Source organism: Panicum hallii, chromosome 9 (genome assembly GCF_002211085.1).
Source record: "Panicum hallii strain FIL2 chromosome 9, PHallii_v3.1, whole genome shotgun sequence".
NCBI lineage: Eukaryota > Viridiplantae > Streptophyta > Magnoliopsida > Poales > Poaceae > Panicum > Panicum hallii.
In genome coordinates this window covers 16,625,487-16,643,229 of record NC_038050.1, presented here as the reverse complement: position 1 = coordinate 16,643,229, position 17,743 = coordinate 16,625,487, and the positions used below count along the sequence as shown (strand labels likewise).

Here is a 17,743-nt window from a genome sequence, read left to right as displayed (position 1 = left end):
TTCTTACGTGAAAGTTGATATAGACTTCTCTTTTCTTCGTTCAATCGTTCAGGCGGCAAACGGCAGTTGAGCACTGAGCAGCTCGACCAACTCAGCGGACGGAGAAGTCCCACGGCCGGACACAGCACCACCAAGCTGCCGAAGCTTTCCATGTCGCCTGCCATCATCTCGATGCTGCGCACGGCACGGTGCGCTTCATCCCTTCGGGGAGCACACGGCGCCGCCGGCTCGTCACCGTTGAAGCAGCTGTACTTGCCGAGGTACCGGTGGGTGTCGAGCAGGACGGCCTGTCCCCGCTGCTCGCGGCCTCCATGGGAACGTATGCCTACCGGAGGGCGGGGTTGAGACGTGCATCCTGGGCTGGCGTGGCCGGCATGCGCGCCTAGGCAGCCCACACGAAGTGTGCCAGAGTGGCCAAGAGTAGTTAGACAGCCCCACCTCTCGGAGCAGCCGGAGCAGCCGCCTCACCCGCCGACGTCTTTACACCAACGCCACGACAAGGTGGTGAGCCGGGCCACGCTGAAGCGGTACTAGCATCTAGGGGGTGGTAACGGATCATGGTCTTAATCCTCTCTTCACAATCCAACTTAGTTCTTATATATTTTTAGCTTAAAACTATATAAAATTAGAGCCCAATTATTTTAGAATCCCGGCCCTTAAATTATCTACTAGGCTAAAAATTTAAGGCCCTTTACCACCTCTACAGCATTCAGAGCTGGCGGAGCCATGGTTCTTCAATAGTGGCTTCACTTTCAACGGAAGCTGCACTTCCAAGGTCAACGTCAAGCTCTGATATGCGATCGCGCCGATGGTGTCTTTGTATTCCTTGATTCAATTAGACTTTTATGGAGCAAAGATGGGATTTTTATTGTTTGATGAGTAGATCACTTCAAGGTCATGTAACTGATCTGGTCTGGCATTCTGACATCGTGTTCACGCGCGAGACACCCATGCATGGTCTCTCACCAATGCAACGAGAAGGAACAAATCACCCCTCATGAGCATTTCATCGAGCATCATGCAGGTGTTAGACAAAGTAGTTCTATGTAACAATCAATCTTGTATGCACACGAGATATGGTGTGCCGGTCTAGATTAGGTTTGTTGTAGAAGGTTGTTGTAATCTAAACTAACTAGATACCAGACTCATCAATATCTTGTGTGATCTTGTAACATCCAAGCGGGAATTTTCCTTCCTATATAAACACGAAGCCGCCGGCCAGGAAAAGGTCAAGGCGTGTCCCACCATAATCCTATAGCGCCTCTGAACTTTCACATGGTAAACAGAGCTTAGATCCAATTCAATCCTTCGCCACGACCTCCTCCTCCTCCTTTGTTGCCAATCTGTTGGTAGGGATAGTCATCTCCGAGAAACTTTCCAAATCCAACCATGCAATGTGGAGGATGCAGCAATCCTTGCTGCTACCAGGGGCTTGTGTCTTGAAGGCCATCTTAATGGCAACTCCCCAGCTCCATCTACTGAGACAGATGGGAAAGTTGGCGACAAAACCACCAAGGTGCCAAATCTGGCATACGACGAGTGGTACTCCAAGGATCAGCAAGTTCTCAGCTTTGTCCTTGGATCTCTAGGACGAGAGGTCCTATCTCAAGTCATCTCCAAGGTGATAGCTGTAGATGCCTGGACTGCGATTGAGAACATGTTCTTGTCGCAGACTAGGGCACGCGCGGTGAACACGAGGCTCACCCTCGCTACTGCCTAGAAGGGCAATCAATCCATCGCAGAGTTCGTTGGCAAGATGCGCACACTCGGTGACGAGATGGCAGCAGCCGGCAGGCCTCTTGAAGATGCTGAACTGGTGGAGTACATCCTCACCGGTCTCGACCTCAACTTCAACCCCATCATCTCCGCCTTGATAGCAAGAACAGATCCAACTTCGATGAGTGAAGTTTACTCGCAGTTCTTGGCCTTTGAGACTCATATGGAGCTCATGGGCAGTGGAGTCTCTGGATCATTGACCAACATCGCCAACCGTGGAAAACTGTGGCAACAATGGCACGGGACACGGGAGTGGCTCAGGTCGTGGACGTGGAGACGGCCGCAACCGTGGCAACAACAGTGGCAGCAACTACCAACATCAAGGCTATGGTGCAGGGCGCGGCAACAACAATCGTGGCAACTCTTCGTTATGGCCAAACTGCCAAGTTTGCATGAAGCCCGGTCACACAGCAGAACGTTGCTGGCACCGGTTTGATGAGGACTACGTTCCTGAAGAGAAGCATGTCGCTGCAGCTGCTGCAAGCGGGTACACTGTCGACACGAATTGGTACACCAATAGTGGTGCAACCGATCACATCTCCAGTGACCTAGAGAAGCTATCCATCCATGAGAAGTACAATGGTACAGAACAGATTCACACCACTAGCGGTGCAGGTATGAATATTAGTCACATTGGTCCTTCTACTATTCATACCCCATGTCGTGATCTTAGTCTAAATGATATTCTTCATGTTCCTACCACTCATAAGAACCTTGTTTCAGTTCATCATCTTACAACTATAACAATGTATTCCTTGAATTCCATCCTAACTTATTTCTTATAAAGGATCGGACACGAGGAGCATGCCAGAAGGGCCTTTATCCTCTACCCTCTACGCACAAAGTAAGTTCTTAGAGTCAATAAACCATCTGTTGAAAGATGGCATAATCGTCTAGGTCATCCTGGCGTTCCTATAGTTGAAAAGGTCATTAAGGGTCATAATCTTCCTTTTAGTTCGGAGTCAAATAAAAACTCTGTTTGTGATGCTTGTCAACAAGCAAAGAGTCATCAGTTGCCATACCCAAAGTCCACTGGTACATCTATCTATCCTCTTGAGCTTGTGTTACTATGTGAGCTTTATTGATGATTTTAGCAAATTTACTTGGATTTGTCTCTTAAAATTCAAGTCTGAAGTGTTTCAAAAATTCTATGATTTTCAAAATCTTGTTGAGAGATTATTTGACCAAAAAATCATCTCTGTCCAAACTGATTGGGGTAGAGAAAATGAAGGCTCCATTCTTTTTTTACCAAAATTGGCATCTCACATCTTGTTTCATGCCCTCATGCACACGAACAAAATGGGCCTGCTGAACGAAAGCATCGCCACATCATTGAAGTAGGTCTTTCTCTTCTCGCATATGCTCACATGCCCTTAAAATTTTGGGATGAAGCCTTCCTAGCTGCCATTTTTTTGATCAACCGAACTCCCAGTAGAGTTATCAAGTTTGCTACCCCACTAGAATGGCTCTTTAACACCAAACCTGATTACTCATCCTTGCGCATATTTGGGTGTGCATGTTGGCCCAATCTTCGGCCCTACAACAAGTGGAAGCTTGAGTTCAGATCTAAAGAGTGCGCCTTCTTAGGGTACAACAACTTACGTAAGAGATTCAAGTGCCTAGATATCAAAACTGGCCGAGTCTATATCTCAAGAGATGTGATGTTTGATGAAAACATTTTTCCCTTCTCCAAGTTGCACCCTAATGCAGGTTCTAGACTCCGTTCAGAAATTCTTCTGCTCCCATCTAAACTTCTCAATCCTTTCACTTGGGATGAATTACGGGATGATCATGGGACTAATAATTCTGCCGCTAACAGTTTTTGTGAAGATACATGCGATATGCAGGAAGAAACAGGAACCGGGATCCAAAGCGCGCCTCCCAAAGCTGATCTTCCCTCGGGATCGAGACCTGTACCTGCGACAGAATCTGCCCCAGGTGAATCTCCTTCCCCGCACCAAGCTGAGGCCGACACGTTGGACCTCCATCAGGCTTCCGATTTGATGATATCGCCTCACCAGCCAGCGCCTGCCACATCTCCTCCCGCGTCGCCTCTACACCAGACTGCGTCTGGCTCGCCTGCTCCCTCAGGCCACGGGGGGAATCATGGGACAATCATGTCTCCGACCGATCACGCGCGCGCGACAATGGCGACACTGGTCTGTCTGCTCCGGGATCTTCTGCGCCGAGCTCTCCAGGACAAGCACCTGCACCTGAACGTCCACGCACCCGGCTCCAAGAAGGAATTCGCAAGCCCAAGGTATATACTGATGGCACGATTCACTATGGCTGTTTTATTTCTACTGATGAACCACAGTACCTGGGAGAAGCCCATGCTGACAAGTATTGGAAAAATGCAATGGATGTGGAATATGATGCATTGATCAAGAACAAAACTTGGCATCATGTTCCTCAAAAAGGCAGGAATATTATTGATTGCAAGTGGGTGTATAAAATCAAACGGAAAGTTGATGGGAGTCTAGATACAAAGCTTGTTTTGCCGGTGTTTTACCGCCACGCTCACCGAGGGATACCCCCAAGGTGGTGAGTTTGTAGGTAGGGTGTCGCCGAGATCAGAAACTTGAAGGTGCAAGGAACATAAAGTTTAGACAAGTTCAGCCGCTGAGAGCGTAATACCCTACGTCCTGTGTGATTTGTGTTGTCTTAGGAGGTGATCGGGTGATTTTCTATTTGGAGGGGGTCCCTGTCCGCCCTTATATAGTCTGGGAGGACAGAGTTACATGGAAGTCCTAGTCGGATACAAGCCTAGAAGTCCTACCTGAGTACTTTTCGGGTAATTTTCCATCATCTCCAACTAGTTTTACTACTGTATGAGTAGTCCTACTACGCTACGAGTAGTTACAATAGATGTAAAGCGTGGGCCATATCCCATCCCTTATCATAGGAAAAGTACGCTATGTGCGCAGTCCGTTCAGATCGGTTTGAGTCCAATCCGACTAGTTCTGATGCATTACGAGTGGAAATCGTGTCGAAAATGGACATCTATTCGATCTGCAAGGCCAGATCGGGGAGCAGCAACTTGTCGAGGTTGTCGACGAACTCGTTGAGGTTGCTGCTTCGAGTTGATGTAGAGGCCATTGGCTTTCTAGAGTCGACTAGGTGGCTATTGAAGCCACCCAAACCGTTGGCGACGTAGATCCAGGAATCGAAGATGAAGGTTGTGTCCTTGTCGAGCACGGCGCTGGTGAAGTTGAACGATGCCATCGAGTTCTCCAGTGGATGCTCGATGAACACCCCTATCTGGCGCGCGAGCTGTCGGTGTTTTACCGCCACGCTCACCGAGGGATACCTCCGAGGTGGTGAGTTTGTAGGTAGGGTGTCGCCGAGATTAGGAACTGGAAGGTGTAAGGAACACAAGGTTTAGACATGTTCGGGCCGCCGAGAGCGTAATACGCTACGTCCTGTGTGGTTTGTATTTTCTTAGATAGTGATCGGGTGATCTCCTATTTGGAGGGGTACCTGTCCGCCCTTATATAGTCTGGAGGGATAGAGTTATATGAAAGTTCTAGTCGAACACAAGCCTAGCACTGCCGGAGAAAGGCACATCAGTGCCGGTCACAGGGAGCTTTAGTGCCGGTCCCTGTGACCGGCACTAAATGGCCGGCACTAACGTGATAGTCGTTAGTGCCGGCTATACTGACCGGCACTAAAGGGCTAGTGTTAGTGCCGGTCCGTAATTCCAGCCGGCACTAACGTTTCAAACAATTGTTTAGCATGCTGCATTGCTGCTAGAAACTATTGTTCAGCATGCTGCATTGCTGCTAGCTTCCTAGTCATTGCAAGTCTCAGCACTTAGCAACTTTTCAAACAAAAATTACATGAGAATGGCAGGAGACAGTATAATTTTATCAAAACTTAGCAGACCAGACATGGAAATAAGTACAGAAGCATCACTATCAAGTAAAAAAAATGTACATTATGTCAGAGGTGCACTTGGAAGCAGAACACAAAAGGATGAGAGAAGATTCGTGGTCCCACCTGCTTGCAAGAAACCCCTTTAAGTGCTTCTACTTGCGTTGGTCGAAATATCGTCCTCCAAATTAACCAGATGCTTTTGCAATTAGTCAGGGCAAGACTAAGAAGCAGGATATCACGTAACTCAAAACATTGTTGATGTGCAATTAACCAGATGCTTTTGCAAGTTGATGTGCTCACCTCGAATCCGTTTTTGCGATCGGAGGGCGAGGAGGAGGTCCGGAGGGAGGGGTAGACGGTGGGGGCCGGAGCTTCGGACGGCGGCAGCAATGGGGCGCGAGGACGTGGAGCAGTGGCGCGAGGACCTCGAGGCGGCAGGGGCAGCCGGGCGGCCGGGCTGCGCGGAACGGGCCGCGCGCGAGGACGACGAGGTGCGCCGAGGCCGGAGCTTCGGGCGGCGGCAGCAATGGGGCGCGAGGACGCGGAGCAGTGGCGCGAGGATCCCGAGGCGGCAGGGGCAGCCGGGCGACCGGGCTGCGCGGAAGGGGCCGCGCGCGAGGACGACGACGTGCGCGGCGGCCGGAGCTTCGGGCGGTGGCAGCAATGGCGCGAGGACGTCGGGGCGGCAGGTAAGTTGGGGCGACGTCGTCGATCTGAATGGGCGAAGGGGCTAATAATTTGTTAGGGGGATGGCGCGGTTAGTGCCGGCTAGTGTTACCAGCCGGCACTAACGCGCCCACGTGACGTCAGATGGACAAGTTAGTGCCAGCTGGTAACACTAGCCGGCACTAACTTGCTCAAGTTAGTGCCGGCACTAACTTGCTCAAGTTAGTGCCGGCTAGTGTTACCAGCCGGCACTAACGTGTACCATCCGCGCGGGAATTGGCACGTTAGTGCCGGCTGGTATTTCTAGCCGGGACTAACGTGCCCGCCTTACACTGTTGAGGCACGTTAGTGCCGGCTCGTTCTTGACCGGCGCTAACGTGCTGGTACCGATAGACCGTTTTCTAGTAGTGTAGAAGTCCTACCCGAATACTTTTCAGGTAGTTTCCCATCGTCTCAGACTAGTTTTACTACTGTATGAGTAGTCCTACTGCGCTACGAGTAGTTACAATAGATGTAGGGCGTGGGCCATGTCCTATCTCTTATCATAAGAAAAATACGCTATGTACATAATCCCGTGTGCCTAGATCTGACAGGGACTAAAGGGTGGCCCTTATCATAGGAAAAGAAGCGATGTCAAGACGACGAACGATGCCATGATGCCGGGTTGTCGCAAAATGCCGTCGCGGCAAGGATCCAAGGAGCCGCGCGGAGCCAGGAAGTTCGATCGTCAACCAGGCACTTGAGCATGTGCTTGCATGCGAGCTCATGCGTGTACTGCCGCGCGGGCGCAAGTGCACACGTACGGCTAACAAGAATGAAGCTAGCAAGCTAGTGGCATGTATGAAGATGTACGTGCGCCACCACAGGGAGCAAGCCACAAAGATAAGTGCATCTACGTACATATGCCTTACCGCTACAAGATTATGGAGCCTTCTGCGGATGGAATTTTCCCGCGGAACTACTTCGCTCGTCTACGAGCAGCTGCCACGACTCACGACCATGCACCCCGACTACTCACCCCAGGGGCGGGCCTAAAATTTGGAAGGTGGGTATTCAAAATTTGAAAGGGTGTACAAATTCTTTTAACAGCCTAATTACATATTAATAGCACATAATTGAGTACCGACAATATAAATTATACATGGCTTGAAATATTTAATATATATAGAAATTTCGTAAATTGCAATAACATCATTTACAAAATATGGATGAATTTAACGTTCCAAAACCAACTTTGATTGTAAATGGCTCGGTTAAGCTTGCCAGGTACCCCTTGTGCCGGACAAGGGCTGGAGTTGCGCCTACGGCCTGCCGGCTTCCGGACCATCGTTGCGGCGCTACTGGCGGGGCTGCTGGATGACTGCAGCGCACGCCCTTGCCATTCGTGTTGGTCGGAGCTCGCACCCTTGCCATCCACGTGCTGGCCGCTAGCAGCAACTCGCGCGCCTCGCCGCTGGTCTGCTCGGTACCTCGCCACACGCCGCCTCGGTTGCCACCTCGCGCCCTCGTTGCAGCTAGGGAATCGGGAGCGGCAGACCTGTAGAGACAAGGGCAACCGGCGGGGGAGGGGGGGTTCGGGCCATTGGGGTTGGCCTGGATCAGGGCGGCTTTGATCGGCCCGCCAATTTGCCTGAGTGGTAGTTTGGGCCGTCGGTGGGAAAGGGAACATGGGCTACTACGTATTTTTGTATTTTTGATATGAATGAGAGATCCAGAGTTTATTTGGTGCCTGTGTGCTGTTCATTTTTTCATTTTTTGCTTCATACATTTGAGCAATACTACATATACAATTTTTTTTGCCTGAAATAATGGGTATTCAGTTGATACAATGTATGTCTGCCCCTGACTCACCCCTACAAACGACGACGATACCGTTCGAGACCGACGAGGCCGGACGAGGCAGGCGTTGCTGATGTCCCAGCTACATTACACCAGCTCATGGATCGATGAGGCTACACCACCACCACTACACATGCATGGAGAACGGAAGAGAAGATCGAAGACGACGACCATAGCAGCAGAATCGGAGGTACTCTGGCAAGCTAGACTTGCGGAGGTAATTAACCGGGAGCTTTCCAAGACTCCGGGAACTAGAAGACCACATCGCCGAAGTCGGATCGACCCCAGCAAATTATAGAGCCCACGACTGGACTTGTATCTGTTATCTGAATAGATTATTAAATACTTGTTTCTTTCTTTTCCTTCTTGTGTGTACTTAGCACACTGGTACACCCGCATCTACTCACCCCGGCGCAGAAAATTCACGTGGGTGAATTCTGTCCCTAAACACCATGCTTGCATAGCTCCACCGGATATCGCTATATAAGATCCGGTTGTACCTCTACGCCTAATTGACACTGTTTTATGCTACGCGCAACATGATTCAACAACCTTGTCCTGAATTTGATGGCCCACGCGTTCATGATTCTCATCCCTACCGCATTACTCACCCAAATTAAAGCTCTCTTTTCATTATTAACATGGTAATCATAATTTATCTCGAGAGGCGAGGAAAAAAATGTCTCGCCTTGTTAATAGTTTATTTGCCGACCGTTAGGGTATTGTGCAGTGCCTGGGGTCTTTTTAGCTAGCTTGCGATTTATATATTACATTGAGCTCATTTAGTGGCCCTAATTTATTACTGGAAATTAATTTATTCAGTTTAGCTAAAACGGGGGTGTAGAATAACATATATAGGGTTAACATTATTTGATACGGACTCTTTAGGATAATATATAAACCGTTAGATCTTTTCAGATATCAAACGGTATATATTCTTAGGGCGAGCAACGAATCAAGGAGCCGTACCGTGTGGACCATTTCTCCGCTTGGGTCCGAAACAGAAGGTTCCCAAAGCAGCCAACGACGCGGACAAACCAGTTTGAGCTTTGAGCTGATAAAACTTAGGGACGGCGAGAAGAAACAAACAGTGCCTCGCCAGCTCCGAGCTCGACGGCGATCGGCGCCGCTTCTCGGTTCGTCGTTCCGTCCGAGGCGGCGACGACGCACACGCAGCTACATATATTATATATACATCTCCGTCCCTGCGTGCGCGCGCGTGTCCGCTGGGGTAGTAGCCTAGCCAGCATCGTCGTCACTTGGAAGGCCGGGTCATAAACCAGCAGTGACCGGAGCGCCCCGCGAGTGACCGGCCGGATGATGGTGCCGGTGAGGAGGAGGCCGGCGGTGGCCGCGCTGCTCCTGGCTGTGCTCGCGTGCGCGGAGGTCGCCGCCGGCGGTGGCGCGACGATCTGCGACACGGCCAAGTGCGGCAAGGGCTCGTGCAGCGAGATGCCGGGGCCGATCCCGTTCGTGACCACCTCGTACAACTGCACCTGCGACCCCGGGTGGTCGCAGCCGAGGCTCCTCAACCTCACCCCGCTCCCCTTCGCGCCCTGCATCATCCCCGACTGTGGCTTCGACCCGGCCTGCTACAACATCAGCCTGGTGCCCAGGGGCATACCCCTCACGGACCGTGAGTAGCCAGCCCCCATCCATTATCGAGAATCCGAGTGGTCGATGATGAGTTAGTCATGCCTGCTGTGTGTGCTGATCTCTCTTGCTTGTCGATCCTGTGGCGTGCGTGCAGCGTGCGTGGCCATCAACTGCGGCCCGGGAGAGTGCAAGAGGGGAGAAGGACTGAGCTACAGCTGCGAGTGCCAGCCGGGCTACGTCAACTTCCTCAACCTCACCGCCTTCCCCTGCGTCAAGAACTGTATGCAGCCACCCATTCGATTCGCCGACTCTGATCATCAGCTCATCACATTTGAGCTACACATTCATTCGTTCTGCCCCCAGTACGTGCATCACCCTTTCCTGAAGCCCTGAACTGCAAGCAGGTGTCTTCGGCATGGACTGCTCCAAGCTGGGCATCGCGCCGCCGCCGTCGCCGTCGCCGTCGCCGTCGACAGCGCCACCGCCACCACCTGGTAATCACGACTCGTCGGCTCCTCCCACCGGCCCGAAAGGCAATGCGGCAACTGCACTTGGACTTTACTGACCGGTTTGATTATCGGCGCTGATCCCCTATGTACGTAACTGTGCAGGATCTGTTTCCTCGCGGCGTCTGCTGCAGCTGCTGTCGCTGCTCTCTCTCGCCATGGTTCAGCTCGTGTAGCCGCGTGACGAGGCACAGGGATGCTGGCCGGCCAGGGAGCCATGTTAGATCCAGAGCTTTATTAATTGCTAGGACAGAGATGCTATATTAATTCGGCCCGTTCACAATGGGACCAAAATGAAAGTCTCGGCACCGGCCAGCTTGTATGAATTTTACATGAACACCATTGTTATATGTACATATATATATACATCGTACTAGCGCGTCCCCACAGTTTTGTATGAGTGAACTGTGCCTTTTATTAACTTTTTCTTTCAATGTCCGATAATTTTTCTAGTATAGTACATATTTTTCAACAGTTTTATCGAACCACCAAAACTTAACGCCTGACAAGCTCATTTCTCGTAGTTATGGTAGCGACTTATCCAAAAATAATACAACTGTTGGCCACTCGTAAGGAAATTGTTGAAAGTGTTGCGGTGACGGTACGAATGAAATGGCAAGGATACGGTTTCTTCAATTTTTGCTCAAATGACAAAAAGCCAAAACGACTGTATCAACTAGAAACTAAAAAGAAACTCTTTTTAGTGCACGTCCTCGACAGTCCTCAATTTTACTTATGTTGTCTTCAACCGCCTATCATCGTCAAAGGCAACAATGTTTCTTTTCCTCCTGGTATTATCTAGCTCCTCCGCCCTCTCTCAACCGTCTTCCTCGGTGTCAAGAACCGGTGCTCGTAGCCTAAGAGAAGAAGGGATGAATTAGGCAATTATTAAATCTTAATCTATATCTCAAACTAGTTAGTATAAAATATAAGGTAAAATATATAATCTAGATGTGCAACTAGGGTTCAACTGGTGTGAAAACCACCTCCCAAAAAGTTTTGCAACCTATAGCCAATCCTAGCAAGATACTACACTAAGATTGTAAAGGCACACAAGATTGCAATAAAAAATGCGGAAGCTTAAAGGAAGGTGGATGAGGGGGAAGCAAACTCTTGACAAGTGGTATCGGAGAGCATAAGGTCACTCTTAGTTCACGTTGTTGAAGCACTCACTAAGAGTATTGCTTTCGGTCACCGAGTCTCTTCCGGAACTCTTCTTAACTCGCTACCAAGGCTTAGCCACCAAGGCTCCCGCCAAGTTCTCGATCACCTCGATGCCATCTCCACTAAGGAGCTTCTCCACGAACGAAAGAGCTCTCCACGTCCCCCGCACAAAACCGGCGTCGCCGCTCCACACCAAACCGGAGGGTCGATGACTCGCCGGGGCCGGTACTTCGAGATATAACTTGTGGTTCACTCAAGACCAGCACATAAGGCAGCAACGTCTTACTCTCTCACTCTCTCTAGAGCTAATCCTAACACTAACACTCTCAAAGCTTGTGCTAAACCTAAGGATGTGATCAATGAGCTCTTGGGTGGCTTGGAGAACTTCTTTAGAGTATGGGTAGCTTCTCACAAACTCTAGCAGCCTCAAATGACCCGGGGTGAGGCCTTATATAGGCTAGAGATCCACTTCTAGCCGTTACATGCCTTTTCCCCGAGAAGCATAATGCGTCGGTTAAACCGGTCGCCACCGTCGGTTTAACCGGTCACACTGACCCTACCTACTAGTCGTTGAACTCCAATTGTCATTCCCAGCTGATGTCATTTCACCGATGCCTTGCACCGACGCACCATCGTTCAACCGGTCCTGAAGATTTTGTTCCTCGAATGCTTCTGTATCTTCAAAATCGGTACCGAGTAATCACAACACTCCTTGAGTGTCGTTCAACTGGTGCCTCTTGCATTCCTCCTCTTGATCTCCATGTCATCACCTTATTGCACCACGCCTCCATTCTTATAGCGTCGGTTCAACCGGTGCTACTTTTATTTCTTCACTTGATCGTTATATCAACTCACCAATGCACCGACACGTTATAAGATCATTGCCGTCAGTTTAACCGACGCATGTAATCATGCTGAACCTTGTCCAAATCATCTCGGCTAGCATTTGGACACCCCTAAAATTTGGACATCTTATCAGCGATTTGGACCATATTAATAGCAATTTGGACTATATTGTATATGGATTGGACTTCATCAATGGGATCTAGAAATTCTACAAATTTGAGCTCACAAACTCGTTAGTCCCGCTGACTATGTTATCATATAATCATCAAAATCACAATCATAGCCTAATGAGATCATATTTCTTACAACATACCTTTTCGCTGTCATTACATCGACAAACTTGTGGTCTTGACTCTTGTTTGAGCACCTTAAGAGAAAGTATAATTAGATTATAAGTAGAATGTAAGAGTTGCCACATTAAATCAGTACTGAGATGGAGAGAAAAGAAGCATAGTGCAAATTTACAGCCGGCTAAGATACAGACCCTAAGACACTTTCGTGAGACGATGAATTAGATCATGCAACAATGGTATAATGTGTATCAACAACAAACTATTATATGAGTAGGCTGTTAGATAGACTATAGGTGATGTGCCATTAGTATAAAGCCAACATATGATTTAACAGTCGTTCTTCACCACAACGGCCACAGCACCCTGCCTTGCTATCTGCTCAGATCGCTTCCCACAATATGCTTTTTTTGCACGGGATTAATAAGAAAATAAACATATACTAATTTATGAGTTGGAATAAACGTCACAGAAGCAAGCTAGGCCTAGTCTAGCTGCTTCTAAACCGAAGTCCCCTAACAAAATATGGAGCTGGCTCTTAGATTCGGTTTTTTTTCTGGAGCCGGAGTTTATAGGGGTCTATGTGTTTGGCATGGAGATTTCGGAGTGGAGCTGAATTTCGTGAAGCAGAGTACTTCCAAATACACTGACAGCAGCCGTGTTAATCGCTGGGCTCTACGAGATGTGAAAAAAAGGGACATGAAGCTGTGGAGCACGATGGCGCCAAACCAGCAGACCATTCCTCTCGGGCGTCCAAAACAGAACATTCCGAAGCAAAGCATTGCGAACAAACAAGCCAGCAGAGGTGATAAAACTTAGGACCGGCCACGAAGAAGAAACAGACCGATCTACGCGTCGCCGTCGCGCTGCCTTGCCAGCTCCGAGAAAGCTAGCTGGCCGGGCTCGGTCGGCTCCGGCCGCTTTCTCCATGTCCATGGTCGTTCCATCCAAGGCGACGGCAAACCTACATATACATTTCTCTCCGGCCGGCCGCCGGCCCTCGCGCGATCCCAACCCCAGCGCCGTTCGCCGCCCGGGGAGCTCCTCGAACATCCCAGCCACACGCCTGATCATTCGTTCGCAGCTCGAAGACGCCCGACGCGCGCCGTAGAAGATGTCGGCGCTGGCGAGGAGCTCGACGGCTTCCGAGCCCGTGCGGCTGCTGCTCCTGACGACGCTGCTCGCCAGCTGCGCCGCCGGCGCCTCGGTCTGCGACACGGCTAACTGCGGCAAGGGCACCTGCACGGAGCTGCCGAAGCTGATCCCCGGCGTGCCAACCTACGAGTGCCACTGCGACCCCGGCTGGTCCCAGGCCTGGAAGGACATCCCCTTCTCGCCCTGCGTCATCCCCAACTGTAATTGCTGAATCGATCGTGTCCTCTCTGTACTGTAGATGTGTGCTGGTTCGTTAGGTAGCTGCAGCCTGCTGACCAGTTCACCAACAACCATTTCCGCCCTGCAGGTTCCTTCGACGGCGCCTGCTTCAACATCAGCCTGACGCCGCCGCCGCCCAAACCCGGCTTACCCACGGACGGTGAGTCACTCGCCGGCTCACCCCTGCCTCCAACTAGTCTGTACAGTCTTGTCGAGGACAGGATCGGAGCATGACCTCTTGTTGCACGTGACGCCTGTGCAGTCTGCGCGGCCGTGAGCTGTGGGCCCGGGGGAGCGTGCAAGGCCGGCGACGCACCGTTCAGCTACAGCTGCGAGTGCCAGCCAGGCTACGCCAACCTCCTCGACCTCGCCGCGCTACCCTGCGTCAACAACTGTGAGCATCCACGTCCGGCCGGGACACGCGTCAAAACCTGCTTGAATACTATAATCTCCCTTTGCATTGGCTGCCGCGCAGGTTTCTTCGGCAAGGGCTGCTCCGCCCTGGGACTCGCCCCGGCGCCGGCACCGTCCTCGCCGTCCTCGCCGACGCCGCCCTCGCCGGCGGCGCCGACAGGGAGCCACGACTCGTCGGGGCCGTCTGCTCCTCCCTCCGGCACGGAAGGCAATTCAACTGCAACCGATTCATTTTTCATGCATGCGCTCGCGCGACGCGTCGAGACGACGCTGGCTCAGTGATGTGCTTGAGCTTGTCTCTGCAGGACCTGTTTCGTCTCGGCGTCTGCTGCAGCTGCTGGTGCTGGTCACGCTCGCCATGGACCTGTAGCTACACGTACGACGACCTGACGGCTCACGCAGCAGCAGGGGTTGTGAAATGGTGAGGTGGTGGGGTGAATCAATGCGCTGGGAGGGGTTGTTTTATTCATCAACCTAAATATCTAAAGATGATGTGGTACTTAAATAAAAAAGGCGCAACGAAACACTTCATTGAGAATAGCCCAAGGCAACAGTAGAACATGGTTACAATCAGAATAGTAGTAGGTCACGCCTGCCGTTGGGATAGTGGGAAACCAGCCTACGCTCATCCTCTGCTTTTTTTACTTACTAGTCGAATTTGTTTGGTAGGCTAGTTCATCGTTCCTTCCTCACACAAAAAGAAGCAGTTCGGATGTTCTTTCGGCCTGTACACATTTGTTTCATTGGACAATTTGTTACAGTTCAATAATTATTTTAAACAAGCCAGATGGATAAATTTTTTCCCCACAGGCTTCCAGGTATCTAAATTTCTGTTCCACTCGAACCATTTCTATTTCAATTGTAGATTGTATCCGTTTCTTCTTAAATGAGTTTCTCTCCAAGGGGTAAAATGTTATTCCAAACCTCGAACATTTTTCTCCTTAATCTCCAACATGTGTTCTAGATTCATTGCCTAATTATTCCTGCCATGTGAGAACGAGTCTTTCAAGGATGGCGACATGGCAGACATGAGCGTGTCGTGGACAAACGAAGTCCCCCAAATGACAAACGAAGCGCCTAGTGCCGGAGTCCAAGACTGTCACTGTGTTCCCACTGACTATAATCCACCAAGTGCCCACCAGGATAAGGAAGGATCGGAGCGGCGAGCTCCCCGCAGGCACGGTCGGCCGCCAAGCAGCCACGAGTCCCATCATGTCTCGATTATTACCTTCACTTCTTGAGCGGCCTTCCCTAGGTTTGCACTACACTCAGCCACTCAGGGCTCCTTATTGACATGAACACCGCGTCGGCAGCGCTGCTGTTCCTTGCACACTGCCTTCTGCTGCTCATGGGGTCTGAGGCGGGAGGCGTGTTCGACCACGGGCGCCACCGCGTCAGCCTCTCCCGGGTCGACGAGGCCAGGGCGCCGTCGAGGTGCGGGGGTGGCGCGCCGGCCCAGCCCGGCGCGGGCACGCTGCCGCCCAAGCCGCTGCTCGTCGCCGCGCCGCATGAGACCGGGGAGTACCCGGTGCTCGTCTTCCTGCACGGCTACCTCGTCGTCAACTCCTTCTACTCGCAGCTGTTCCAGCACATCGCCTCCCATGGCTACATCATCGTCGCACCTCAGGTAAGATACAAGCAGTTCATCAGTTTCGTCCAGTTCGGCCTGCTTTCCGTTTCCTTCACCATGTGTCCATGTCAAGACAAGATTGCGTACAAACCGCGTGCAGTTGTACACGATATCCGGGCCCGACACCACAGAGGAGATCAATGCGGCGGCGGCCGTCATCGGCTGGCTCCCCAGCGGCCTCTCCTCCGCGCTGCCGCCCGGCGTCCGCGCGGCCGTCACCAAGGTGTCCGTCTCCGGCCACAGCCGCGGCGGCAAGGTGGCCTTCGCGCTGGCGCTGGGCCACGCCAAGCTCGCCCTCCCTCTAGCCGCGCTCGTCGCCGTGGATCCCGTGGACGGCATGGGCGTGGGCAGGCAGACGCCGCCGCCGATCCTCACGGGCAGGAGCCGCTCCCTCCGTGTCTCGGCGCCGGCCATGGTCATCGGCTCGGGGCTCGGCGAGCTGCCCCGGGGCCCGCTGCTCCCGCCGTGCGCGCCCCGGGGCGTCAGCCACGCCGCGTTCTACGCCGAGCTGGACCGCGCCGCGGCGCCGGGGGCGTGCCACCTGGTGGCCGCAGACTACGGGCACACGGACATGATGGACGACGACACGCCGGGCGCCAGGGGGATGCTCACGCGCGCGATCTGCAGGAGCGGCGGGGCCAGGGCGCCCATGCGGCGGTTCGTGGGCGGCGCCGCCGTCGCGTTCCTGGACAAGTGGGTGCGTGGAGACGGCGCGGCGATGAACGGCATCAGGGCGCGGCCGGAGCAGGCGCCCGTGGCGCTGTCCGTCGTGGAGTTTCTCGACGAGGAGGCAGTGGCGCCGACAGAGTAGCTTGCAGGATCTGTCATCTGCAGGACTGTGACGACAGAAATTTGACACGTCGGAATTACAGGTTGATAAGATGAAAAGGACATGCGTAGATTTTTGTAGAAAGCGTACACGGAGGATTTGTAGACTCTACTCTCGTGACTGCTTTATTTGCTCCAGTAGCAGCAGTGTAGCACTGGGGTGATAAAAACGTAATATCTAACGCTAATAAAATAGCTCCAACCATAAACAAATAATTATACGTGAAGAACAAACATACTCACGTCGTGAACAATAATTTTTATAGGCAAACATAATGTATATACATGCAGACAAATTGGTATACGAAGGGATAAAAAGAAAACAAAGAAACAACTAAATAAAAAAGGATAATAAAAAATAAAAGAAATGAAAAAGAAAATAATATAAAATGAAAAGGAAAAGGGAAGAAAAAAGTTTAGTATTATTGAAAAGTAAACGGAGAATAAAAGAAAATAAAGGTATAAAAGATAAAAAAAGGGGAAATAAAGACTAGTAAATATTATAGGGAAAAGGAAAATAAATAAGGAAAAATAGATAATGAAAATAAAAAATCAAACAAAAAGGGAGAGTAGAGTTGCAAAACGGGAAGGAAAAGGGGAAGGAAAAAACGCAAAGCAAAAAAAAAGATAGAAACAACAGCACACGGGTCAAAGCTGGGTCAGCGAACAATGATAAAGCAATAAGTAGACTAGATCGCTCATCCTAGCGGCGTGAAAATCTCCAAATGGGCCGAATTATCGTCCCACACCTGCGCGCGATATATAGTTTTGCCATTTGAATTGTGTTGCGGCTAGCTCCTAATAATGCTGGATGAGATCAAAGTGGCTCAAAAGTTCAGTCTCCACATCCACCGTGTGGATCCTGTATATCTTCCGAAAGAAAAAAAAAATAAGGAGAGAGAGCGCTAGGAGACAGCTGGCATATTTGAGGGTGGGTT

General features: G+C 51.0%; 3 protein-coding genes and 1 non-coding gene across 5 annotated transcripts; all 4 read left to right on the top strand.

Moving 5' to 3' along the window:
* The first annotated feature begins 1,795 nt into the window (after nucleotides 1-1,795).
* Nucleotides 1,796-1,934, top strand: LOC112878441. Its single transcript, XR_003225764.1, has one exon. It is a non-coding gene; the product is annotated as a small nucleolar RNA Z247 (small nucleolar RNA).
* Nucleotides 1,935-9,477: 7,543 nt separating this feature from the next.
* LOC112872877 (adhesive plaque matrix protein 2-like) lies at nucleotides 9,478-10,435 on the top strand. The gene is made up of 4 exons (XM_025935914.1): nucleotides 9,478-9,793; nucleotides 9,908-10,033; nucleotides 10,158-10,247; nucleotides 10,365-10,435. The coding sequence occupies exons 1-4, from the start codon at nucleotides 9,478-9,480 to the stop codon at nucleotides 10,433-10,435; spliced, it is 603 nt and encodes a 200-aa protein (XP_025791699.1).
* A 3,238-nt stretch (nucleotides 10,436-13,673) lies between these two features.
* On the top strand, nucleotides 13,674-14,717 carry LOC112872876 (fibropellin-3-like). Its single transcript, XM_025935913.1, has 5 exons — nucleotides 13,674-13,914; nucleotides 14,022-14,093; nucleotides 14,196-14,327; nucleotides 14,409-14,555; nucleotides 14,653-14,717. The coding sequence occupies exons 1-5, from the start codon at nucleotides 13,674-13,676 to the stop codon at nucleotides 14,715-14,717; spliced, it is 657 nt and encodes a 218-aa protein (XP_025791698.1).
* Nucleotides 14,718-15,460: 743 nt separating this feature from the next.
* On the top strand, nucleotides 15,461-16,993 carry LOC112873530 (chlorophyllase-2, chloroplastic-like). Of its 2 annotated transcripts, none has more exons than XM_025936510.1 (2): nucleotides 15,461-15,974; nucleotides 16,078-16,993. In XM_025936510.1, the coding sequence occupies exons 1-2, from the start codon at nucleotides 15,642-15,644 to the stop codon at nucleotides 16,786-16,788; spliced, it is 1,044 nt and encodes a 347-aa protein (XP_025792295.1). In that variant the 5' UTR covers nucleotides 15,461-15,641; the 3' UTR covers nucleotides 16,789-16,993. The 2 variants fall into 2 exon arrangements, with proteins under 2 accessions (XP_025792295.1, XP_025792296.1); XM_025936511.1 differs by having other exon boundaries at nucleotides 15,848-15,974; nucleotides 16,056-16,993.
* Nucleotides 16,994-17,743: the final 750 nt, after the last annotated feature.

Bases quoted from the DNA above. Each gene is read 5' to 3' on its own strand.
- LOC112872877 (XM_025935914.1), top strand. From the start codon at position 9,478: ATGGTGCCGGTGAGGAGGAGGCCGGCGGTGGCCGCGCTGCTCCTGGCT. The intron at 10,034-10,157 runs GTATGCAGCCAC...AACTGCAAGCAG, and splicing joins CTTCCCCTGCGTCAAGAACT to GTGTCTTCGGCATGGACTGC. The intron at 10,248-10,364 runs GTAATCACGACT...GTAACTGTGCAG, and splicing joins AGCGCCACCGCCACCACCTG to GATCTGTTTCCTCGCGGCGT.
- LOC112872876 (XM_025935913.1), top strand. From the start codon at position 13,674: ATGTCGGCGCTGGCGAGGAGCTCGACGGCTTCCGAGCCCGTGCGGCTG. The intron at 13,915-14,021 runs GTAATTGCTGAA...TCCGCCCTGCAG, and splicing joins GCCCTGCGTCATCCCCAACT to GTTCCTTCGACGGCGCCTGC. The intron at 14,094-14,195 runs GTGAGTCACTCG...ACGCCTGTGCAG, and splicing joins ACCCGGCTTACCCACGGACG to TCTGCGCGGCCGTGAGCTGT.
- LOC112873530 (XM_025936510.1), top strand. From the start codon at position 15,642: ATGAACACCGCGTCGGCAGCGCTGCTGTTCCTTGCACACTGCCTTCTG. The intron at 15,975-16,077 runs GTAAGATACAAG...AACCGCGTGCAG, and splicing joins ACATCATCGTCGCACCTCAG to TTGTACACGATATCCGGGCC.